The sequence below is a fragment of the Festucalex cinctus genome, chromosome 1, assembly GCF_051991245.1.
Source record: "Festucalex cinctus isolate MCC-2025b chromosome 1, RoL_Fcin_1.0, whole genome shotgun sequence".
NCBI lineage: Eukaryota > Metazoa > Chordata > Actinopteri > Syngnathiformes > Syngnathidae > Festucalex > Festucalex cinctus.
Window position 1 is genome coordinate 60197345 of NC_135411.1, and position 25481 is coordinate 60222825.

Consider the following 25481-nt stretch of genomic DNA (forward strand, 5'->3'; position numbering starts at 1 on the left):
TCTCAACTAGCTGTTTTAAAAATGTCCCTCTTACTACTACAGTTTCCTCTTGGTTCCGATTATGAAGATCTGGTCGCTGTTCATCGCAAGGGTGGATCCAGCCTAGTGGCTGAGGCCAGCCCAAAATCTTGAAAAACCTCAACTATTTGCCTCATCACATTTTTTTAAAATCTGATAAGTAGCAGCCGCCCCCCAAAAAATAAAATAGAAAATATAAATGTCTTTAATAAGTTGAAGCCAAAGAATTTCAAAGCAGCAACCCTTGCATCCTTCCGTTTTTCCGTAGGCCTATGTGGACCTTAATGGACACTCCTGGTATATAGGCAAATGCAAAACACAGTATTTGTTTAGATGACATCCAATCAGTTTCTGTTCACTTGGTTTCTCTTTAGGGTCATAGGTCAGCTATCACATTCACATTTTGGACTTTAGACATTCACACCAACAGATTTAGAGCCTTCAGTGAGCCTGGCTTCCATGTTTTGGGTGTGGGAGGATCTGGATCACGGTACGGTGAGTACATGCAAACTCCACACAGTAAGTCCACTATCCGCATTCACATCTTCACCTTGGAACTGTAATGCAGATCTACTAACCACTAATTTGCTGTGCTATCCTTGTTTCCTTGTTTTTAAATACATTACATAGCTATTTCAAAAAACAGCTTGCTGATGAAGCAAAAAGTCAAGGATGTTTGTGGTGCAGCAAATTCACATCTCCACATTTAGAACCAAAACAAGAGGCTGCTGTACTAAGATGACCTTGAGATGGACAAAAACTTCTTTCGGAATGATGTGTGATTGGTGGAAAAAAGGAAGTGAGAGATAACACAAAAGAAATCCTTCTAATTTTCTTCTCCTGCCTTGCCACTCAGTTTAACAATGCAGAGTTGCAGACAAACGACACAAGCTGTCTCAACTGTTCATTTTAATATAAGCTGCAGACTGCTTAAAAACGCAAATGCCCCCAGGCTAGTTTGGACACCCTTGATATAGCTCAAATGATAATGCTTGTAAACAGTATAAGGCAGTAGGTAACATGATACTTCCAGGTGGTGGATAACTCAGTGAAACGATGACAAACAAAACAAAAAAAAGTTTGTTTGCCCAATACTGTTTTGAAGTCGATTTTGACTCTTTAATGGGAAACATGTTTTTTAAAGATATTGCAAATGTTTTTTTTTAGCCATGATGTTATTGTATTTGCTACAGTGTTTTTTATGTTATTGTTGACAGCAAATGCAAACTGCCTATTTAAAAGAATGTTCACGAGACAAACACAATGGCCATAAAAACAAGAAGAGGACAAGTAGTTTTAGTATTGATGCACAAATTCAGTTGCCATCTGATAAACATGTTTCATGAGTCTCAAGTAGTACATTTTTCTCACTGACTCATGGTTGGCTTCATAGGGGAAAAAAAGACTTGAAAATTTTACTCTGCACAACTTTTTGTCCTTACTGTACATGTCGATACATGCAAAAGTCAACACGCCTGCTGGGTTAAAGTTCAATTTCTGGTACATTTGCTGAAAATGTACTAGCTCGGATGAAGGCTTTGCTCTCTTTTTCATGTGAAGCTTTGCCTTGACAGGGAAATAGTGCTGCAATCACATCGGGTCTCTTGTGGCTCTCAGCACTTCCCTTTCAGGCCAGGCTTACTCCCAGTGCATCGTCAGCATCAGGATGAGTGGACTTTAATGAACCATCAGGAGAGAGCCTCCAGGCTGCGGTTGACCATTTCCAAAATCTACAAAGTTCAGGGATGCTGCACAGGCAGTGGCCATCAAACTTGGTGGCAGGTTTTAATGGCTTTGAAAATGTAATTCATAAGAAAGGAGAACATTAAAGATTAAATCCTGAGGGGAAGCAGCGACAGAAAATAACTCATCATTTTTTGTCAGTGTCTAGGCCTATTCAACAAGCAGGAACAAGCCCTGCTGCTTCCCCACATACCAGAGACTGTCCATTGTTAGGCTGTGTTTGCCTGTAAATTTCTCCATGTACAAGACATGGTTCAAGACAAGAACAATGCAATTTCAGAATAAAATAATACAATATAACAATTAAATAAAAAATAAAATACCTTAACCACAAAGAACCCTAATGTTACTGGATAATTAATTTAAAATTAAATGCATGTAAGTTGGCTTAGTTTCGATGTGGCTGCCTCACAGTCCTGAAGGTCGTGGTTCAAATCTTGCTGTTGACCTTGTGTGGCGTTTGCATATTGTTTCTGTGCGTGTGTGGATTTTCTCCAGGCTTTCTCGAATAGCCTACTCCAAAACATGGTCAATGGCTGGCTGGCTGGCTGTGTTTTTAGGCTATTACAACGTTTCAGCATCTTCAGTCAGGTAGTTAATAAGTGCATGGTACACGAGGTACGTGCCACTGCTGAACACAGCTAGACTAGAGTAAAAATGCACAGAATGCTAGGCCTCCACACACTACAGTATGTAGCTCACTGCTTCCCTCTAGTGGTGAAAGTGTTTTGACAATTTGAGTGCAGTGTGGGATTCGCCTGGTTTGATCCGTTGAACGCATAGTTTTCACCTCAATCTTGATAAAATGAAAAATAAATACTTTATTAGGTTAAATATAACTTAATCTCAAATTAGGGAGGGTTAACAAACGTTGGGACTCCCTAAAAGTTCACCTTGAATACATTCACATTTGTGGCAAATGGTTCGAAAAAGCGAAGTACTGCATCAGAACGCATATCGCCTGTACGCTCAAAATGGCGGCCTGTTTGTTCCTTCCTATATGTACAGACGTCATTCGATGCGTCAGTCGCACGTAAAGTTGTGTTGACAGCGGCGACCGCATTTGTCGCTCAAGAGCAGCAGTCGGTACCATTTGTGCCAAATGGAGTAGCCTCAACGCGATCATTTCAGCTAACGTATTTGAATCCAATCGGACGCACTACATAACGTCATAACAACGACACTATGGCAGACGACCAGTCCGCGCAATCGTGGTCAATCGACAAGGATGACTACGTTCTCAACGAAGTGATCGGTTAGTAGCCTAGCTTGCTAATGTTTGCCTGCTAGTCTTCGCTGTTTCATCAACGCGATGCTAACTGCGACTAGCCAAATACTGTTGCGTGTAACACAAGGCCACGTTGTCTCGTTACGCTAAGGTTATAAAACGCGTAGAGCCGGCTTGAAAAATGACCAGCAGTACTTTGACAAGATTGTTTAAGACAGCTTCCAGAAATTCACCATGACGCTAAAAAGGCTTGTTAACATAGCCGTCAGTATGTGGTCTCGTCAGATGTGAGCGGAGTGGGTGGGTGCCTACTCACTGCTCACTCACTCAGACGCCACACTTTTACCTACAACGTATACTGTTGAGTTTAAAGTGCCGTGCAACAAACTGAAAGATAGCTGTAATTCCATGTCCATATTTGAATCGAATCCAAGGTTGATGCAATGCAGCTATCTATATACACACCACACAAATTGAAACTAGCCAAAGCAGCCTTGTTGTACCTTCTCAACTGTTTCTATCTTAACGGGTTGATATAACGTGTTGAGAGGCACATTTTCTGATCCAGCTCTTGCATTAGTCTTTGTGACTGTATGAAACATGTCCTTTCTTGGAGAGATTAGCTTCAAACGTCTTTTATGTTCTCTTCAGGCAGTGGAGCCACTGCAGTGGTCCAGGCAGCCACCTGCAAGCCCAGAAAGGAGAAGGTCGCCATTAAACGTATCAACCTTGAAAAATGTCAAACTAGCATGGATGAGCTCCTGGTAAGAAATTGTAGTCAAGTGTGTGTTATTTCACATCTGCAGTGTTGTTACTGTATATTCTGTTTGGTGGGAGTGTGGTGTGAAATAGTTGGGGTCCAACTTCACCGGGAAGGCTCAAAACCTTGAATTTGTAATGTTTGTCTGAACAACTACTTTAGTAATGTCTTGAACAGTATTTCACAGTTTTATGACATTAATTATTTGTCACAACAGAGAGGTCACTCCGTTCACTGTCCCATTACAGTCAAGTTACCTTTTGAGCAATAGATAAAAATAATAATAAAAAAAATAACACACATCCAAACAATAAAATAGCCAACCTGTAATGCTACACCATTTGAGTGTTCATTTAGTTTTATAGTTGGTGAAGGAGACTGAACTTATAACATGGATGACAATATTAGCAACATTTTTTTTCTGTCCTTTTTCTATCCTGAATAAATTGTGCAACAGGGACAAAATACAAGCACGATGCACTGTTCCAAATGACATCCAGCTCAACAGTAATAATAAACAACGTTAAATTATTTCATGTGTGACTGACAAGTTCAGTACACATGATCATACAATCATGCAGAGACTAATACACACTGCATAATCAAACTCAGTTCAAGTAAAAATGCTCTCTTCTTGAAGACTCCAGACACACATACTTGAAATGAAGCAACACATTTTCAAGCAGTGTATTTATTAGGGATAGACCGATTATCGGCCGGGCCGATATCGGTGCCGATATTTGGCATGTTGACCAATATCGGCATCGGCCTTTTTACGAAACTGAAGGCCGATAAAAGCTGGAATCGCACCTAACAGTGAATGCTTGCGAACGCAGCAAATGTTTTATCAGGATTTGCAAGATGTGCACAGACATTTTTTACTTGTTGCAAATACATTTCAAACATATTCAGACAATTTGTCACTGTCTGCGAAGATCTTTTGAACCCTGACGAAAACCCAAAATTAAATGCATTTAATTTTGCATACATTTGTCACTGCTGACACTGGGAAGTCCCAACACTTTTTAATTTATAAAAAATAATAATAATAATAATTACAAAAAAATTAAATGTAAAAATTGTTGAAATTTTGGAAAACTTTATTTACAGTAGGAAACTTTAGAAAAATATTTATTTATTTATTTAGTCACTGCAAACCCCCCGAAAAAATACTAAAAATGCTTAAAAAAAACAAAACACATTTAGAAATTATGGAAAACTTTATTTACAGTAGGAAATTTATTTATTTATTTATTTACTTGCTAAGTTTTGAATTTAGCTTAACACAAGCTGATGACCCTGGAAGTTCCCTACAATTTCTACAATTTCTGTTAGAATTTTTAATTAAACAAAGCTGTCTATTGTTTATATGTTTAAAATTAAAAGAAAAGGCAATTTATTTTTTTTATGCTATTATTTTCTCTTTTACTGCAAATGAAAATCGGCTTGAAATATTGGTTATCGGCCTCCTTGACAACTAATAATCGGTATCGGCATCGGCCCTGAAAAAGCCATATCGGTCTATCACTAGTATTTATTTATTTTTTTAATTAAAACGGATCAAGCTTCAGATTGTTTTCTTGCTATTATTTAGCCCTTATGTTCCATGCATCATTAACATCCGAGTACCTGTCGTGAAATTATTATATATTTTTTAATTTATATTAATTATATTGGCCATCTTGGATTGAAAAGCCAGATGCTTTGCAAAGTGCTATTTTCATTTATGTGGTTATCACAATACTTTTTTCCGTTCTGTGGTTGGCATCACAAGAAAACACAAAAAGCAAAATATATATATATATAATTTGTTAGAACTCAACTCCAAATAAAATACAAGATACAACTTTTTGACTTTGAAGGTTTCAACAGTAATAGGTTTGCTCAGCTGTCAGAGTGGAAGCTGACATGAGTAAATTGAGATAGTATTTGTCAGTTACACTGTAATCTTGAGCAATTAATTGCTTTTCCAGGGATGGGCAACTTCACAGATTGTGTCCTCAATGATTGTGAAGGCCACAAAGGAGTCAAGGAGCATACTACTGTTACTGTATGAACAAGCACCACCTACCGCCATAGTAGAATAGAAAATAAATAATATTGGGAAAATTTATTATAAATATAACCCAATGCAAAGATGATATGGATTGCATTTACACATGCCCAGTGTTTCTCTAATCTTTAATTAACTTGAATGAACAAAGTGAAAATGTCCACAATGAGTGACAAGCTATTTTTTTTTTTTATGGTACGCTTGGTTTTGGGCGGCGGCCACTAAGCTTATACAGCTCTATGATTCTCCGCCGTGTGGGATTTGACTCCCACTGCCAATGATTACAATAGTTACAAGTTGGACCTGATTCACATGGCATTCCCTATGCTGCTTTAGACAGAAGTGGTGCCTTGGCTTTGTGGCTCTTTCATGAGGGGACACCACATTGTTTAATTCTGAATAGATTTAACCAGAGATGGGAAAAGTACTCAGATTCTGTACTGGAGTGCAAGTGAAGTTATTTATGTTTAAAAAAAAAAAACTTTTGTAAAAGTAAATATTCAAACAAGTACTCAAGTAAGACATACTATGGGCTATGAAACGTAAATCCATCCATCCATTTTCTTGACCGCTTATTCCTCACAAGGGTCGCGGGGGCTGCTGGCGCCTATCTCAGCTGGCTCTGGGCAGTAGGCAGGGGACACCCTGGACTGGTTGCCAACCAATCGCAGTGAAACGTAAATGAAAAGCAAAAATAAGAAGTAACTTGCTCATTTCTCGACTGATTTCCACGAGTCTGACTGTTCTGTGAATGCCAAAGCATGGGCTGTCAGTAGTATTATATAAAATTTTGGAAGAAAAAAGGCAAAGCTTTTATTTTTTTATTTTTTTCTAAGTCTGTGAAACTTGGTTACTCCACGTTGTTGTTGTTGTCGTTGTACGGTGTAGTGCCCAACTGTATAGCACACAATGTACTGGCATCTATTGTCTTTTGGTTTTCTTGCCCTCCACACATGAAAAATGTGTTTCATACTTTGACCCTCCTAGCTCAAAAGGGACATGTACCTATTCGTATTTGTGTGTGGGTAGCCCTGCGTGCTTTTGTGTATTTTCTAGCCAATTGCTTGTCATGTAATTGCACTGACATAGATCCAATCATAAGGTGGGATGTCGGGACTGGGAGTAATGCTTCATGTGATTGGTGGAGGCAAGAAAAAAAATTACTGCAGCTTTTTCTTCCAGGTTTAATATATTAATTAATCTTTGCCATTCATGCATTAAAAATGAAAATAACAACCGTGTTTTGAATATTTATCAAGTAAAAATGACAGATACTGGTGTTCTACCTTTTTAACAAGGAAAAGTAAGTAGTAATTAAATAGTTTGTGTAAAATCAGTGAGGTTACTCAAGTACCGTACCTAGTAGTTTGTTAATGCCTATCTTGGATTTCATTGAATAAATAGAATCATACCATATTATTTAGTATAAGGTTTATCATGCAACATAAAGTTTCAGTGTTGTCATTTTGTAACTTTGCAGAAGGAGATCCAAGCAATGAGCCAGTGCCACCATCCCAACATTGTGTCATACTACACTTCCTTTGTGGTGAAGGATGAGCTTTGGCTGGTCATGAAGCTTCTCAGCGGCGGTACGTAATGAACAAACTGCAGCTCAACTTAAAAATTCATGTCTTTAACACCACGAAATGACATGACATAATAACAATGAAATACTGTAGCAGTCTGCTCAAATAGCACCAAACAACATTTACATTTATTAGTCCTTTGCCTTGGTTAGACATGCCTCAGCACTTTCACATTTCACATCTCAAACCCTAAACGTGAACGCCATTGCCAAATACATATACTACACAAACACATGGTCATAGAAGCCTTCTGGTCCTTTTTCACTTACAACTGTCAAAAACAATACTGCATCTCATTTCCATGACAGCCTTTTTCTGAAGGCTTTCTGGTTTTGGCTGAAGTACCCGACACTTAATCCAGAATATAACAACTGAGGGCACCGAACTGTAACACCTTGTAGTATTAGAAAAGACGTATTCAAATGTTTCAGTCCTCCAGAGTCATAATATGACCACCCTCCTGTTAGGCTGGAGTTACATGAAGTGGTTAATCGTCCAGTTACCCACAATGTCACATAAAAGCCATTGTAACTTTAAGTTGTTGTAACGTGTGAACTGTGAAATCCGTTTGTCGGCATATTTTGTGACAACCATCATTTCTCTCTTTTGGTTTCTCGCTCTCCGTATCCTCTCCCTCAGGCTCAGTCTTGGACATCATCAAACACATCATTTCACGTGGTGAGCACAAGTCTGGAGTGTTGGATGAGGCCTGCATTGCCACCATCTTAAAGGAGGTATTGGAGGGGCTGGAATACCTTCACAAAAATGGACAAATTCACCGGTGAGACATCATACTGGTCTTATTACCGTATAGTGGGCATGTGTGTAACACTCAGACATGTAGCCTTTCCTGCATATCACGGCTCAAGACGCAACAATATGCTCACAAATGACTGACTAGCGCGAGCGCAGGTTTTAATGCTCTCTCTGTAATCACACTGTTTAAATAAAACGTGGTTGAAAGTCACTAGCTTTTTCACTACTTTAGCCAGTCATCGCCTCTTGCACACTCCCATTGCAATGAGGCTTATGCCATATTTTAAAATTATATAATAAAGCTGTTTTATCACCCACTACTCGTCGCAGACAAACCGAGTCTTGTTAGAGTCAAATATTTAACAAATACTGTATATCTTGAGTCACTACCAAAAATGACAAATGGTATGCCTATTGAGACAAATTGACTTAAGCAAATATGGTCATGCTATACCTGCCCCCAAAAAAGGTAGGACCGCATACATTGCTAGTACGACCAACTGGAAAAGTTTGTCTCATCAGTGCAGAAGTATGTGTGACAATGTTGGTTGAACTTGACCTCAGCTCATAAATCATTCATATAATGAAGATGCATAATTGAGAAGGCTTGTTTCACATGAATATTCTGTCGTCTGTTTAGCCTGTCATAATCTGCGAAAATTGAAACTGATCTCATTCTTATCTCATTCACAGTGATCTCAAGGCTGGAAATATTCTTCTTGGGGATGATGGCTCAGTTCAAATTGCTGGTACAGTGTTCTCCCTTTTCTTATGATGTTGTTTGTATGCAGTATTTCCCTGCTATATTGCGGCTCACCTACTGTGTCCCCTTAACAACATTGAGTTTGTTTTCTGGAGCACTTTGTGGAAAGTCCCGCTAGTTCAAGACAGAAAAATATACAGTATAGATTGTATAGATACTAGGGGTGTCACGATTCGCCAACTCCACGATTCGATTTAAATTTCGATTTTGGGGTCACGATTCGATTTTTTTTTCGATTTTTTTTTTTTTTTTTTTTTTTTTTTTCGCTCCCCCACTTTATAACACAGAGGCATATGCTTCTGTAGGCTAAGGCTAGTCTATGATCATTGGTTCTATTCATTGTACAGTAAATCTTATTTCAAAAGATCGGCTACATATAGGTGATGCAATTTCCATATTATTTTTGTGTAAATTTATGTAATATATGATAATTGACATTAGGCAGGAATGATCAAATTCAAAGAATTTATTTACAATATAAAGTTAACCGTCTTGTTCTTACTGAAGTGTAAAATAAAAAATAAAAAAACAAAAACAAAAAGTCACAGTGGGTGCCTGCCATCTATTGACTGTTTTTGGTTACAACAGTGTGCTGTGCGTTCCTCTTAAAATAATGTGCAATGTGCAACAACAACAAAAAATATATTGTATCCAAAGTCATGGAACAAATACAGCCTGAACAAACTATATCCCAACATTTACAGTTGCTGGGCATACTGTAGCGTGGTTCAAGTACACTAATTAAATGTTTGAATCCAGCGTTTTCCAAGGCTGCAGGTCTGCTGCTATAAATAGACCTATGGATCTGGCGTTTCGCGCGAGCTGAAGTGTGTGGAAGTTTCACTGTAAATGAGGATGAAATAGTTGGTTGGACCGTTGTTTTCCCACTTCTAGTTGAATTTGATAAATCTAAATCTTTGTGATGCCTGCGTAAATGTCCCGTCATGTTTGTCGTATTTCCCGTTGTTACGGCTGGCGGCTCGGGCCCGCCGCCGGCTCCGCTCCCCTAGTATGTATGTGTGTGTTTGTGTCGGCTGGTGCCCGTATAATGGTACTTCAGTTTGAATGCGCCAGCGCGACACTCTGATTGGAGGACTGTGCCAGCGCGACACTCCGATTGGACGACTGTGCCAGCGCGACACTCCGATTGGACGACTGTGCCAGCGCGACACTCCGATTGGACGACTGTGCCAGCGCGACGCTATTGTGTATCCGTGTATTATACCCCTATTGGTTATTGTTGTTTCTCCTCCGTTCTGTCAGTTCTGTCAAATGCGGTTATTATTTGTTCACCTTCCACTTTCACTCCCTTGTCAAACCCCTGCCTGAAATTTCAATTAAAACTACTCAGATGTTAAAGTCGACCCGTGTTTATCTACTCTATATTTTCTGTTATTGTGTTACTTCCCTTCCCCTTGACGAGCCGGGCGTAACACCGTGGCCGAGTACAGTACGCGCACATAGCATATCTTGCAACTGTGGTCTTTTTATCGACAACGTGAACGTTGTCGACATAACTCACCGGGAACGCAAAATGTTTCCAAACTGGTGACGAGAGAAGCGGGAGCGGCTTGAAGCACCATTGCTGTGTCTGTCCGCGCTTGCCATCATGACTGCAGGAGAAGTCAGCAAACAAGTGCCGTTAGCTAGTAGCTGAATGGCTGCGTCTCATTTGCTTTCCTGGGAGGTGGCGGTGGCGGTGGCGGCGGGCGCGGGGGGGGGGGGGGGGGGCATCGAATCGTGTGTCCTCTCTTCTATTTCGATGCTCGAAATCGTGACGTAATTTCGATCGATTTCGATAAAAAATCGAAATCGTGACACCCTTAATAGATACAGTATATTGATGGCAGAGCCACAGTTTTTGGCTTGAATTTCGGGAGAACAGTAAAAGACAACATGCACACTCATGCAGGATTTTACTTTTTGCTTGCAAATTTTTGTGTGTCACATGACAGTCATATGTGATTTCAGCATGTGGAAGGGGTAAAATTATAACAGTACTAAATGTTAATAAAATATTTAATTTTTAGCCTATTACGGCTAAAAATGTTTTCCAACAATTAATGGGGCTGCCACTGTGTTTTACTACCGGGTAATTGATCTAATGAAACAAATTGACAGGTTACATCAAGCCATTTCTTGGACAAGATCTGAACTCTGAATATGTATGTTTTTTTTTTTTCCCTTGTCGTCCTTTTCAATCCTGCATACTTGTGTCCTTCAGATTTTGGCGTGAGTGCCTTTCTAGCGGCAGGAGGGGATATGACCAGGAACAAAGTTCGGAAAACATTTGTGGGGACACCTTGCTGGATGGCCCCTGAGGTCATGGAGCAGGTGGGATTCTTGCTGCATGGATGGCATCCGAAAAAAAACAATCTATTCAATACACTGTATATTTTTTGGTCTGCTTGTTCTTTGCTTACTCTGCTTTGTCCTGCAGGTCCGTGGCTACGACTTTAAAGCTGACATCTGGAGTTTTGGGATCACTGCCATTGAGCTAGCAACGGGAGCCGCACCATATCACAAATATCCACCAATGAAGGTAACTCTGTTTTGGTGTGTTTTTGATGTTTCCATTTTGACTACAGTGAAACCTTTAAGGTCGATCACTATGTGTCTGGGATACCAGTGACTTCTTCTAGCACATTGGACCACCCTCGCTCAGTGTAGCATGCTAATAGGTGGATGCCATGTGAATTAAGTCCAATTTGTAATGATTAAAATCACACATAGTGAAGTTTTGGAGTTTGGCAATAGAAGATGCCCAGCGAGAACACTTTAGCCACTCTGCAGAGTGGTGCGTGTGGCTGCAGTGTGTGTTGGCCATGCACGTAGGTGGGTTGATCGGATGGAGTGGCAGTGTGCCCCGTTGTTCTCGTATTCTCTCACTTGCTCTCTGTTCTTCCAGGCTGTCTGTACAGTCAGTCGTTCGAGTAAATTATTGAATAGAACAATTGTACACTTAAGGAAATGCATGTAATGTATGAACCCTGGCATAATCCATTTGAATTAATAATTGCATGTGTGTCTATATTTATATTCACACACGTATGTGTGTTTGTATTTATTGGTAGGCTGATGAAGCTCTGAATCGCAATTTGCTAAATTCCATATTTTGTCAAAAACCTATACCTTTGGTCAGTCCACACATGTGGTAGTTTTTTTTTTTTTTTTTTTTTTTAAAGAATTTTACCAGACCCAACACAGGTAATTTCTTATAAAAACACATAAAATCTTTATTTTTTAGTATTATTTACTACTATCTACAATTTTATTATTACAATCTAGCACATTTATCATTTTTACTTTCTACAATATTACACCAGTTAATGGTTGTTGGCACCACATATTTTCAAATTGAATGATGAATCAAATTTATGAGGCTAACAATTAACTATTTAAACAAAATAGGATAGCTAACCACACATGTAAAATTATAATGAAATCTATTTGTTGGACAAAATGTTTTTTTTTCATGTCATACTACATGATGTCCAAATATGACCACTACATACCAGTTGCTAAAAGGGCAACTTTTTTTTTTTTTTTTTTAAATAAACATAATTGCGAGACAGTACAATCCTGAAAGCTGCTCGTATGGGTTCGTCACTGTCTTGTGGATTATACAAACACCTGTCTTTAAATATATTCCAAAATATAAGTCCCAAATTGATTATTTAATTTTGGTCGCATCGCATAATAAACCATAAAATGGGCGTCATCAAACAAATGTATCCATCCGTCGATGACCCGTATACAGGTGCATTTTACTAAATTAGAATATCATAGAGAAGTTTATTTGTTTTAGTAGTTTAACTCAAAAAGTGGAATATTTATGAAATGCGTAGAAAAATGTTTTTCAGAAGGACAAATTGCACCCAAATTGTATATAAAAATTTATTTGTTTAATTCCTTGAGATTGTAAATTAAATAATTTCTCTCTGTGTGTAGTAACATAGGGAATTTCACATTTTTGAAGTGAACAGTACATAATGTAATGACGTGAGATGGGTTCTCAAAAATATCAAAGGAAAAGTGTAATTTCATGACCTACCAAGGTCCTATGTGACATGCATAATGACACTTGGACCAATTCAGTATTTGTGGTATTTTGTGCGACATAATAATGAAAAATGTTGTTTCATTGCGGAGTTGTACAACTCGGGCCATTGGACTTCAGAGGTCCCACTAGTCTCTTAATGGTGCCTGCTACAAACAACAAATGTCATCTCATTCTGATCAAACCTCAGTTTTGACAAGGTTTCATATATTTAAACATCCATGTGAATCTTTCTTTTAAGGCGGCTTTATTGTTTAGAGCTTGCTCTTATTGTTTGTTGCTTTATGACACATCGGAACTGCGCTCAGATTTGCGGTCACTGTCCTCAAAGGATAACAGCGTGAAGCTTGACAGGATGGATTTGTGGGATTGTATACCTGTACTCTCATGTATCCAGCTGCAGTGCCTAATAAGGTTCATGCCCTATGGCACACTTGTGCATTGTGTAACGTGGACCATATGATGCTCATTGTTTATTTGTACCTAGGCAGTCTGCTCAGTTGAATGTAGAAGCTCATAGTTGCATGTGTGTGTATAGGTGCTGATGCTGACTTTGCAGAACGACCCACCCTGTTTAGAAACGGGCATCACAGATAAGGAGATGGTGAAGAAATATGGCAAATCATTTCGGAAGATGATCACTTTGTGTTTACAGAAGGACCCAGAGAAAAGGTCTGTTCATGGACTGTCTCTTCGTTGTGGCCTTTTTCTTTTTGCTTTTATCATTCTTTTCACAGTAATTTCCCCTCCTTGTTTATTTCTATTTTGTCCTATTTAGGCCAACTGCAGCTGAGTTGCTTAAGCACAAATTCTTCACAAAAGCAAAGGCAAGATTCACATTTCTTAGAAATGTGGAATGTATTTATGTAGATTGTATTTTTATTTATGCATAATATTTGTGCCCTGTCTTTATAGAATAACGACTACCTGCAGGAGAAGCTGCTACATAAAGGTCCATCAATAACAGATCGGTCAAAAAAGGTTTGTCATCCTTCAATGAATTACATCTTATGTGTTCTAGCGAACAGTGGACCAGCTCTACACCCTCAGCAGGATCCTCGAGGGTGCGTGGTAGTTCGCTCAACCAGTCCACATGTGTTTTGTGGATTTGTAGAAGGCGTTCGACCGTGAGTCCTGTGGGGGGTGCTTCGGGAGTACAGGGTACCGAACCCCCTGATACGGGCTGTTCGGTCCCTGTACGACCGTTGCCAGAGTCTGGTCCGCATTGCCGGCAGTAAGTCGGATTCGTTTCCAGTGAGGGTTGGACTCCGCCAAGGTTGCCCTCTGTCACCGATTCTGTTCATAACTTTTATGGACAGAATTTCTAGGCGCAGCCGAGGCGTTGAGGGGGTCCGGTGTGGTGGCCTCAGCATTGCATCTCTGCTCTTTGCAGATGATGTGGTGCTGTTGGCTTCATCAAGCCGTGATCTCCAACTCTCACTGGAGCGGTTCACAGCCGAGTGTGAAGCGGTTGGGATGAAGATCAGCACCTCCAAATCTTAGACCATGGTCCTCAGTCGGAAAAGGGTGGCGTGTCCTCTTCGGGTCGGGGATGAGATCCTGCCCCAAATGGAGGAGTTTCAGTATCTTGGGGTCTTGTTCACGAGTGAGGGTAGGATGGAGCGGGAGATCAACAGGCGGATCGGTGCAGCTTCTGCAGTGATGCGGACTCTGTATCGGTCCGTCATGGTGAAGAAAGAGCTGAGCCAAAAGGCGACGCTCTCGATTTACCGGTCGATCTACGTTCCCACCCTCACCTATGGTCACAAGCTGTGGGTCGAGACCGAAAGAACGAGATCCCGGATACAAGCGGCCGAAATGAGTTTCCTCCGCAGGGTGTCCGGGCTCTCCCTTAGAGATAGGGTGAGAAGCTCGGTCATCCGGGAGGGACTCAGAGTCGAGCCGCTGCTCCTCCACGTTGAGAGGAGCCAGCTGAGGTGGCCCCGGCATCTGGTTCGGATGCCTCCTGGACGCCTCCCTGGAGAGGTGTTCCGGGCATGTCCCACCAGCGGGAGGCCCCGGGGACGACCCAGGACACGCTAGAGAGACTATGTCTCTCGGCTGGCCTGGGAACGCCTTGGGATCCCGCTGAAGGAGCTGGTTGAAGTGGCTGGGGAAAGGGAGGTCTGGGTTTCCCTCTTAAAGATGCTGCCCCCGCGACCCCACCTCGGATAAGCGGAAGAAGATGGATGGATGGTGTTCCAGTGAACTGAGAAGTATTAACCGAGGGGGAATTTTGCATTTAATATTGTTGTATTTTAACTGAACTTCAAAGGTGAGACGTGTTCCAGGATCCAGTGGTCGCCTCCACAAGACAGAGGATGGTGGTTGGGAGTGGAGTGACGATGAGCTGGATGAGGAGAGCGAGGAAGGCAAAGCTGCAGTGGCGGCTTTGCGGGTGAGGTGTTTAACAGTTTGATAAGAATCGGTAATAATTAAGTTACAAGTACCTTTAACGTGTCCCCAATAGATTTATACTCATTGGCCACCACCGCCATATTTGATACATCCTCTACAGTACAGTGCAGTGGTTCTCAACCGTGGTCCTCGAGTACTCCTATCCAGCCTGTTTGTCATGTCTCCCACGAGCAACACAGGTGTTTGAAACGATTTGCTAATCAGTAGGGGTGTGAATTGCCTAGTACCTGACGATTCGATCCGTATCACGATTCATAGGTCACGATTCGATTCAATACCGATTAATCCCGATACGAATTTACAAGTCGATTTTTGCGATATTTTTACTCAAATTTAGAAAATACCATTCAGTAAACTTATACATGTACACTGTAAGATTTGTATGAAAATGTATTATCTTATAACTGTGAGCCACTGTATGTAACAAACAGGTTTAACAACATTTTTCATGTTTGAACAGCATTGAAATAAAATATTAAGGCTAAATGTTCCATTAATATAACATTCTTCCATGCTTAAGGTGTGAAAGTTAGACATTTTGTTGAATATTTTTCCATCAAAAATGGATGTTAAAAAATCGATTTGGCTGCTTATTGAATCGATTCGAGAATTGCGTGCTGTAGTATCGCGATATATTGCCGAATCGATTTTTTTTAACACCCCTACTAATCAGTAATTTGCATGAAGTCTGATAACGATCATTAGCTGTGTTGGGTGGGGAGAGATGGAAAACAGGCTGTGGATAGGGTTACTCGAGGACCTGGTCTGAGAATCAGTGGTATAGAGATTTTTTTTATACTTAGAATCACAGGTCACATTTTCGACACAAGACAAATGTATGTTAGTGGTACAGTAATTTATCGCAACATAACTACTTCTAATCCAGGGGCTGTCTTACCAAAACTCCCGTCATGTAACCACTTCTAGTTTGGATACCTCATTTAATTCCAGAAGAGGTTTATTTAGGCAAAATATACAGTCCCCTCTAAAAGTATTGGAATGGCAAGGTCAATTCCTCAGTTTTGTTGTATACTGAAGATATTTGGGTTTCACGTCAAAAGATGAATATGAGACCAAAATTCAGAATCCTGACTTTATTTCATGTTATTTACATCTAGAAGTGTTAAACGTCTCACTCAGTATAGCACCTGTTGTTTGAATCCATCCACTTTTCATATGAAATCTGTCTATATACTCTAATTAATGCCTGGACACTGGGCCATTATTAGCAACTCGAGATTCTCATTCATGTCAACGATCGTGTTCCGAATAATTCAAATCCTTTACTTATTGTACTTTTCCCAAAAAACATTTCATAGTCCAGTGGTAAATGGAATGTACTTTAATAGCACTTTATCTTCATGCATTTACTAAGCCATAATTCACTTACCTCATTCAAATATATTGAGTTGCTGAAGTACACTAACACTGACTATATAAATAAATAAATAAAATAAAATAAAATAAAAAAAAAGGGAGAGAGAGAGAGAGAGAGACTGACTTCAGTATACAACAAAACAAATAAATTGATCTGCTGTTCCAATATTCTTGTAAGTACTAAAGTGATTGACAACATTGAAAATGTATACCTTGTTAACCATTCAATAGTAAATTAATTGTGAATCAGCACTCGCTTGTCTTCTTGAAGACTTTCAAAACGACAGCGTATGTAAGCTTTGCCTTAACACATGCCGATCTTCTAATGTGAGTGAGAATTCATGTCCTGGTGTGGGATCATACGCTGCTATTCTCTCAGCTGGCCTGAATTTCATGAAGTCCTATGTGGGGTCATTTAAATTGTAGCCATGAGTATAAAAATTGGGTGTATATGAGAATTGCACGTTTTTAATCTTGACAATCTGTCATGTCCATTCTGCAGTCGCCCAGAGTGAGGGACGGGTCTCAAACTATGGAGGTGAGTCTGTTCATGGCGGACATGACTAGCAGTTGTTGATTTATCTTCTAATGTCTTGAGACGTGATTTGCATGACTGCCTCGCTTGTTTTTAATTCTCCTTTTAATTCTCTGCTCATGTAACACTGCAATCACTTCAACTTAGCATGTGTGTCATACCTCTTAGATTTTCCCACCACCAGATGGCTCCAGTGCACACCTTAAGCTGCCACCTTCCGTCAATGCGAATGTTATGGCTATGGGACAAAGTGGTGACGAAGTTCCACCACAGCCTCCCGCTCAAACAGTGAGCCCCTCACATGGACCCTCCACTCAGGTAATAGCACACCACAAGTAGAAGGCGGTTTTACAAAGCCTCAATTCACATGGACCTCATGTATATATTGCCTGCTGGCTGTTTCAGGATCCCATCGTAGCCGATGCCAGCGTTCCCATCAGCCTCGTCCTGAGGCTGAGGAATCCAAAGAAGGAGCTCAATGACATCAGATTTGAGTTCATGTCTGGCAGAGGTGTGACGATGAGCTTTCATCTTAGCTCGTGTGCGAAAACAAGGATTTTGATTTCTGTTTATGTCTCTCCACGTCATCAGACTCTGCTGATGGAGTATCTCAGGAGTTGGTTTCGGCCGGACTGGTTGATGGGAGAGATTTAGTCATTGGTAAGTAGTCCAGTGCCTGTTGCTAAACCTACAGTAGACCTGACCAACTGATACAGTGCTCTGTTTTACATACTATTTCACAGGGCCTCAATTACATATCTTCATAGTCTATGATAATTCACCACTAGCCCTCCTAATTGTCATCGTGAATTCAGATTCAGATAATCTTATTAATCCAGGAGCAGGCATTTCATTTGCAGCTTGGAGGTCCAAATGTACATTCAGCACCAACAAACAAGACAAAGTCATGTAGAAGATATGGTAAATAAACCATGAGACGGGTTGCCACCAATATATTGATAAACGCCATGACGTAAAAGCAGTGCAACACTAAAACACTGACATATTGTCAGTTTTATTTTTTGACATATCCTTGTGTGTAAAAGCCTGTCACGGTTAATGTTATGTAACAACTTTTTTTTGGGGTGGTATTTTTAGTAATCAAAGTTATAAAAACTTGGTTTAACGAGTATGTGACTGAGAGAGAGGTGAGGGCAGCATGAGCAGCGCAATGTGTCAGAAGCGCCATAACACGGCAGGCAATTCAGACACTTGAGATACATACCGGTAATTAACATTTTCATACACAAATATTTCTTCTGAGACCTAAACTCAAGCACAGGCTGATATTACCTACATGCCTACCTTGCACGCAAATTTAATGGTGAAAAATGTTTTGTTACTCACTGCTTTTCAAATACAATATGTATGGAACAGGTTTATGTACCATAGTTGAACTCTCACCTTGGGTTGCTTGAGTTAGAAGTACTCGTGACAACTCCTAATTATGATGAGACAAAATTATTGTACTTAACTCTTTGACCGCCAAAAACGTTCAATCACGCTTAGTAAAATCACGATGTATGCCGCCATAAACAACATTAAATGATGTCAACTAGGGTTATTTTTTTTTTTTTTTTTTTTTTTTTTTTTTTTTTTAAATCAGTGGGTAGTGCGACGTCTAAGTGTGGCCTGCTCAATAGGTTGTGGAATCAAAAAGACACACTAACTATGGCCAGCAGATGGCAGCATTGTATCTCTTTTCAATGGGCTGGCGGTATATGGAATTACAATTATGAAATCGAACGATTTCAAGGACGACGTGAATGATCAAAGCCTTTGTCACATTATACCTAATTCACAGAGTGTCACTAAACAAAAACTTGTTTTCTCCTTATCTTTTCAATTTTCGCTCAATGTCACTTGTTACGCTAGGGAAAGGGAAGTAACACAAACACGGAGATTTTGAATACTGGAACAAACATTACCAGTTTTAATTGAGTTCTCTCGCAAGGGTTTGACAATGGTAAACACACAATAACAGGGGTTAACAGAGAGGAGGGGGGATAACAATGGCACGAAGGGGAATACACAATAATCGAATACGCAACTCGGCACAAAGGGGAATACGAACCAAGGAGCCTATTCACTAAAGGTTTGCGTCGCCTTTGCACCGCGCTAACCGGCAAAAATTGAGCAATTAGGGAGCACCTAATTCACTAAACACGCGCAGATGGGGAAATCCGTCACTAAGTGCTCTGCCGAACAGATTGCGTCACGGTGCGGCAGTGTTATTTGCGCGTATGGAAATGAGGTAATTTGCATACATTTGACGCAAAATATGCCCACCCCAATGCAAATGAGACTCATTGATATGCAGCGTCTAATTCACTAACGCCAGTGCAAATAGCAACACCGCGTTTGCGTGACGCAAATAACGTGTTTGGAAAGCATGTATTAACCTGACGCACCTCGATCTCCGGCAGTGCATGCCATTTGCAGCACAACATGTGCGGCTGATCAAGCAGAGAGTAGGGGTGAGAATCTCTGACATGAGGCCGATTCGATATGTATCTCGATACACAGGTTGCGATTCGATTGAAAAACGATTATCTTTCAGAACAGAACGGTTCGATTAAGTTTGGGAACGATACGATTTTTGATTCGATACGATTCATTTCAATATTCAAAACTTATAGTGACATTTGTTGCTTGTAAACATTAATCTTAAAACACCACAAATTTTTACAGTATCTACAAATGTGTAAAAAAAAAAAAACAACAACAAAAATGTCTTCTATATTTTTATATATTGAATCAATTGTTTAATTAGACCGCAACAAAGGGCTGGGCGATATGACTGAAAAATGTATCAGGTTAAATACTTATTAGTCGTTATTGAGAGTTATAATTGTTTTTTGTTTTTTTTTAAATTCAAAATAAGGATTAGGAAAAAAAGGCTGATAATTCAATTTGAAATATAAATATTTAACCTTTAAAAAGACACCAACACAATTAAACAGAATATGTGCACATTGTGAAGTATTTCAGAAACATAAATTTAAGACATGAAATAAACCTACCGTCCAGCCAAAAGAAATATGAAGCCACCTTATGGAACAATAAATCTATCAAACACATTTTAACCACTTAATATATCCAAAAATATTTCCAAAAGTGCCCTTTCCTTTTTATTAACAATTTTTGTTTTTAACAATATTTGTTTTTCTTTTGCCATCATATTCATTTTTGGTTAATGTATGACATCTTTTTTTTTTTTTTTTTTTTTTAATCTGAGACAAGATGATGACCACGGAATCACTACTGTTTATGTTTTGTTTTTTTGGGCTGTCGTTCATTTTGCGTTTGACGTAATCACGGGAACGTCTCAGTTCTCCTATCTGCTGCTCATGCTAGTTGTAGACATTGACAGGGAGCCACAAACTGAGAAATGAGATACTTGCAGTGTGCTTTTAGCTTAGCTGGTGTGTTGGCTGTGGGACATACCTGTGTCGTTTGAATCCATGCATTGGATCGTCATGGGAGTTATTCTTTTTGGCTCGCGCGCAGTACCAACGCCGGCCCGGGACATACAAGTGCACCGAGAGGACTCGATAGCCATGGGAAATACCGAGATGTACGGCACCGGCTTCTGCTAACTGTTGCATGTTGTCATTCGTTGTGCGCACGCGCGCCGTGTCGCGAGCACGGCGTTGACGGTAGGCTCCTCCCCAAGGTGCGTAACGCCTTTGCATTATGTTTACAACATCCGGGGAATGAAGCGTCTCTGAGCGCTACTTTGCTAGCTCTCTGTAAACAGGGAAGTAGCTTGAATAGTGATGCTACTGAAATGTAAACAAAACAAGTAGAGCACGGCGCAGAACTCTTGCTATTGTTATGAAAACCATAATGCCTCACTCGCAACCGATTCACAGCCACGCGATATCCGGTCCACCGCTTTACAAGCAATGTATCTAAGGATTCCCGGCGGATTTTGTATCGGTTGACAAGTCTGCTACCGATACGGTCGTTTAGCTCCCCTTGACGACCGATAGTTCGGTTGAATCGTTTTTTGTCCCACCCCTAGCAGAGAGGAGAGAGAGAGAGAGAGAGAGAGAGAGAGAGAGAGGGGGAAATATTTCCGTGTTAGTTTAGGACAACATAACGTAACCCGGGCTGATCGGCAAAGACAGGTAGACATTTTACGATCATTCTTATGTGCCAGATACATACTGTACACCCACGGCAATCTCTAAAAATATATTTTTAAAATACGATCGCAACAATAATTTGTACTTTATGAATGAATGATGTCGTTGTCATCCTCTCTGCTCTGTACAGCTTAATGGCGCTCGAAACGCTTCCTCTCGGTCCAACCTCGCTTTCTGATAATGTCATCTTTCTCGCAACTGTTACTATAACAACCATGTTGTTGGCGCAAATCCGTTGCCATGTGTGGTAAATCAGGTGCAAATTTGCTCCAAGCTGTCATTTTTGTGGGCGTGTTTGCGCCGGTATATGATTAGAGCAATATCCTTAGTGAGTAGGTGGGTAACTGGGCGCAGACTGCGTGTGCAGTTGTGGTGCAATATTTCGCGCATTGCATTCTTAGTGAATATGCCCCCAAGTGCTTTAACGAGTGTCTCGAGAAAACGTCACCAACGAAAGACACCAACGAGGCGAGCTGCACTGCTAAGTTCGGCAACGTAGTGCTTTTTATTTTGGAGCAGTCCGGCCAGGTGTTGAGCAGCGATTGGAGGAGGACGCAGGACCTGCTCATCCGAGGGCGTAGGGGTGGTCGGCTTCCGCACAGGACATCACGTCAGGAAAGCCGCGTTGGCATCACTGTCCAATCCGTGAGTCGCGCTGGCGCATTCAAACTACAGTCCCATAATACAGGCACCGGCCGACTCGTATACATTCTAGGGGAGCGTAGCCGCCGGCGGGCCCGGGCCGACAGCCGTAACATCACTCAAAGTACCTATTTTCAAATGACGATTACTAAGGACAGAATAAGGTAGTTTTCTAGTGAAAGAATGGAATACAATCTTTCATGTGGTACCCACCTTGCATATGTAGTATAAGAACAAAATAATCGGTTTGCCTTGAAAGATTTGTTAAAATGCTCGAAATCAGCTGGCACTGTGGGTTTTTATTTTTTTTTTATTTATTTTTTTTAGGGCTGTCAAAGTTAAAGCGTTAATAGATTAATTAATCACAGAAAATTGTTGCATTAATCACGTATTAACGCATATTAATCGCACAATATTCTTTGGACCGCACTTGAGCCTTGAATGTAACCGCGGATGGTTACGTTGAAGGCTGCGCAGGTCAGTGATTATGGTCAATGCACGGCATTTCCTACGCCTGTTGTTCCAAAATGAGCGGGATGACTCCAGTTGGTGTGCTCGGTGTTAAATTTCGCTTTAAAAAACACCCCGACGGGACTTTAGATAAAACAAAAGTCATTTGCGTTTAATTAATAATTGCTGAATTGCACCCAATTGATATGATGCTGTTACGTTTTGAGCAATACACGCATGCATCCAATTGCGTAAATGCAACGGTATTTTGTATTTATTTTATATTATTATATTATTATTATTATTATTATTATTATTTCTATTATTTTATATTACGCGAATACGCAAGTAATTTAGCTGATTAATCGTAATTAATCAAAATTAAAGTGTGATTAATCAGATTAAAATTTTTAATCGTTTGACAGCACTTTTTTTTTTTTTTTTATAACGTGGCAGTAAAAGAGTTAATTAAAACACAGACAATTGCCATCGTAACCTAACTCCTGATTTCCTTTCTTGTCATTGCAGTTGCTGCCAATCTGCAAAAGATTGTGGATGATCCTCAAAATCACAAAAATGTCACCTTTAAGCTGGTGAGTACACTGTCGGCTGTTTTCCACAAAGTGGCCATGAGGCATTTCTTTTGTCAACTACAGTGTGTCCGGGTTAGTGATCAAGTTTTTATTGTGGTGGGGTTTATTTGTAGGTTTATTTATTTATTTATTTATTTTTTAATAATAATATATATATTTTTAGAACCCATCAATAAATGTGGATTGAAAATTACAATAACATATTTTACAATAAATTTTTTACAATACATTTTAATTACTTACAGTATTTAAAATGATTACTATTGACCGCATTTTCTGCAATGAACCAAGAATTTTTATGACGGACAATTTTCACACACACAAAAAAAAAAAATCTGCATTCTAGCAGGGACACCACTGTCGAAACTATTGACGTCTCAATCTTTTGTTCTCCAGGCATCTGGTGTGGAGGAGTCTGAAATTCCCGATGATGTCAAACTCGTCGGCTTCGCGCAGCTCAGCATCAGCATCAGCTAAGTCAAAGAGCGTGCAGCAAAAGACAGCAACTACTGGTCAATGCGCTGCTGCATGCTAGTAAATTCAATGACGCCACTGCTGCCAAAGAAGAGGACGGCGAGACGTGAAGCTGGCTGAAAGCGTGACACTGCGGCAGGATGCACGAGGACCACATGGAGAGGAAGGAGGTTCAGTTCATCACAGGGACACACTTGAAACGTTTACAGTGCGCTTATTCATGGGAGAGGACATGCAATCAATTATTAACTCCTATACCCCACCTCCCTCCACCCACTCTTCATTCATAAGCACAACCCAAAACATCTATTGTCAGTACTGGAAATGATGCCTTCCTCTTTTGTTTTTATCTTTCTTTTTTTCTTTTTTTCTTCTTTTTTTTTTATGATTATTAAACAGTGCCAGAAAACTCATGAGTGAAATATCACGTTACGTTATGAGAGAGAAATTAAGCCTTAGTTATCCCCCTATATTATTGAGAAACTAATAGTGATTATCGGCTCAATTGTTAAATGCATTTCTAAGATCTCCAAGAAAATCCTTCCAATGTGGAAATGACACAATTTAGAGATGTCATCAAACAAGCAAAAATGTCTCCCCTTACCCCAGGTTTTCACCGGATGCGGTTGCGGTGCGGTTGCGGTGCGGTCCGGCGACGCAAGCAATTAGATTCCATTCATTCGAATGGTGCAGTTTACACCGCTTGCGGGTGCGTTGCGTGTCGACTGCGTCTCAGCTGCGGCGTGCCGCAGGCCTTCCGCAAGGATAGACCTATTTTCTATTTTTGCCGGACGCCGCAGCGGTAGGCCTCCGGCAAATGGCAAGCTAGCACAAAACACATCGAGCGGGACAGGAAGACCGACGCAGTTTCAAAATAAGTTTCCGGTTACCTTTCAGAATAAAACACTCGCCAGCTCCTATTTCGCAAGCTTTTCAGCAAAACGTGACGTGGGCGTCGCCGGGCCATGTGCTCATTCACGGTTTAGACACCAGCGAACATGGACGAGGAGAGGTTTATATTGGAGGTGGAAAACCACAAAATAATATATGACACGGCACATCCTTTTTATAAGGACAACCAAAAAAAGGATGCTGCATGGAATCTCATAGCAGAAGAAGAAAAAAAGGTTAAATCAAAAGAAGTCCACCTCTCTTTCTGCTTCTCTGTTGAGCACAGACTTTCTGTATGTTTGTCATTGTGAAATGCCACATGATCGCGCGTGCGCGGTCCCGCGAGACACGTTGGGAAGTGGGCGGCGACGGAGCTGCCGGACCGCAGCTGTGCGGAGCTGGTGTGGATTGACAAAAAAATTGACCCGTCCGGAGCACGCAGTCAAGACGCACCGCACCGCAACCGCATCCGGTGAAAACCCGGGGTTACAGATGAAACACAACCAAAGACACCAATCCGGTTCTGGTTGCACCAATAAAGTCATTCAAATGCACTCAAATTACCACTTCAGCTACTTTGGGTCATGATTTTGGTTCCGGTATTTAATGGGAAGTCAATCCAAAAAAATAAAAATAAAAAATCACAATAATGTGTTCTATGAAGCAGCACTAGTCTAAATACTGGTTAATATTGCGTTGGTGGACTATGAGTTAAGTGGCAAAATGCAGCAGTTTTTAATCAATATCAAAAGGCGGCCATTTTGCCACTTGCTGTGGAAATGACATCACAGTTTCTTAGTTCTCAGGTAACATCCAATCACAGCTCAGCTTCAGAAAACAGGCTAGCTGTGATTGGTCGTTGCCTGAGCCCTGAGCAACTGTGATGTCACCTTCAGTCGACAGCAAGTGGTTAAACGGCCTCCCCCTGTGATGGTTAAAAACGGTTGGATTTTGCTACATAACTCATATTCCACAAATGTATT

The 25481-nt window shown here is 40.5% G+C and overlaps 1 protein-coding gene across 3 annotated transcripts; it reads left to right on the forward strand.

Moving 5' to 3' along the window:
* The first annotated feature begins 2782 nt into the window (after positions 1-2782).
* Positions 2783-25148, forward strand: LOC144002829 (serine/threonine-protein kinase OSR1-like). Of its 3 annotated transcripts, none has more exons than XM_077498422.1 (17): positions 2783-3016; positions 3641-3753; positions 7283-7391; positions 8028-8169; positions 8838-8893; positions 11132-11241; positions 11348-11449; positions 13506-13639; positions 13746-13794; positions 13883-13948; positions 15243-15365; positions 17265-17300; positions 17466-17615; positions 17703-17808; positions 17889-17957; positions 23069-23133; positions 23530-25148. In XM_077498422.1, exons 1-17 carry the CDS (start codon positions 2947-2949, stop codon positions 23608-23610), a joined length of 1581 nt encoding a protein of 526 aa, XP_077354548.1. In that variant the 5' UTR covers positions 2783-2946; the 3' UTR covers positions 23611-25148. The 3 variants fall into 3 exon arrangements, with proteins under 3 accessions (XP_077354548.1, XP_077354566.1, XP_077354557.1); XM_077498440.1 differs by lacking the exon at positions 2783-3016 and adding an exon at positions 3050-3289; XM_077498431.1 differs by lacking the exon at positions 2783-3016 and adding an exon at positions 3293-3423.
* The last annotated feature ends 333 nt before the right edge of the window (positions 25149-25481 follow it).

What these genes read in the sequence shown, in the direction of transcription:
- LOC144002829 (XM_077498422.1), top strand. Translation starts at nt 2,947, where the DNA reads ATGGCAGACGACCAGTCCGCGCAATCGTGGTCAATCGACAAGGATGAC. An exon ending in CAGAAGGACCCAGAGAAAAG is followed by an intron (nt 13,640 to 13,745) that starts GTCTGTTCATGG and finishes TGTCCTATTTAG; the next exon opens with GCCAACTGCAGCTGAGTTGC. An exon ending in TAACAGATCGGTCAAAAAAG is followed by an intron (nt 13,949 to 15,242) that starts GTTTGTCATCCT and finishes TGAACTTCAAAG; the next exon opens with GTGAGACGTGTTCCAGGATC.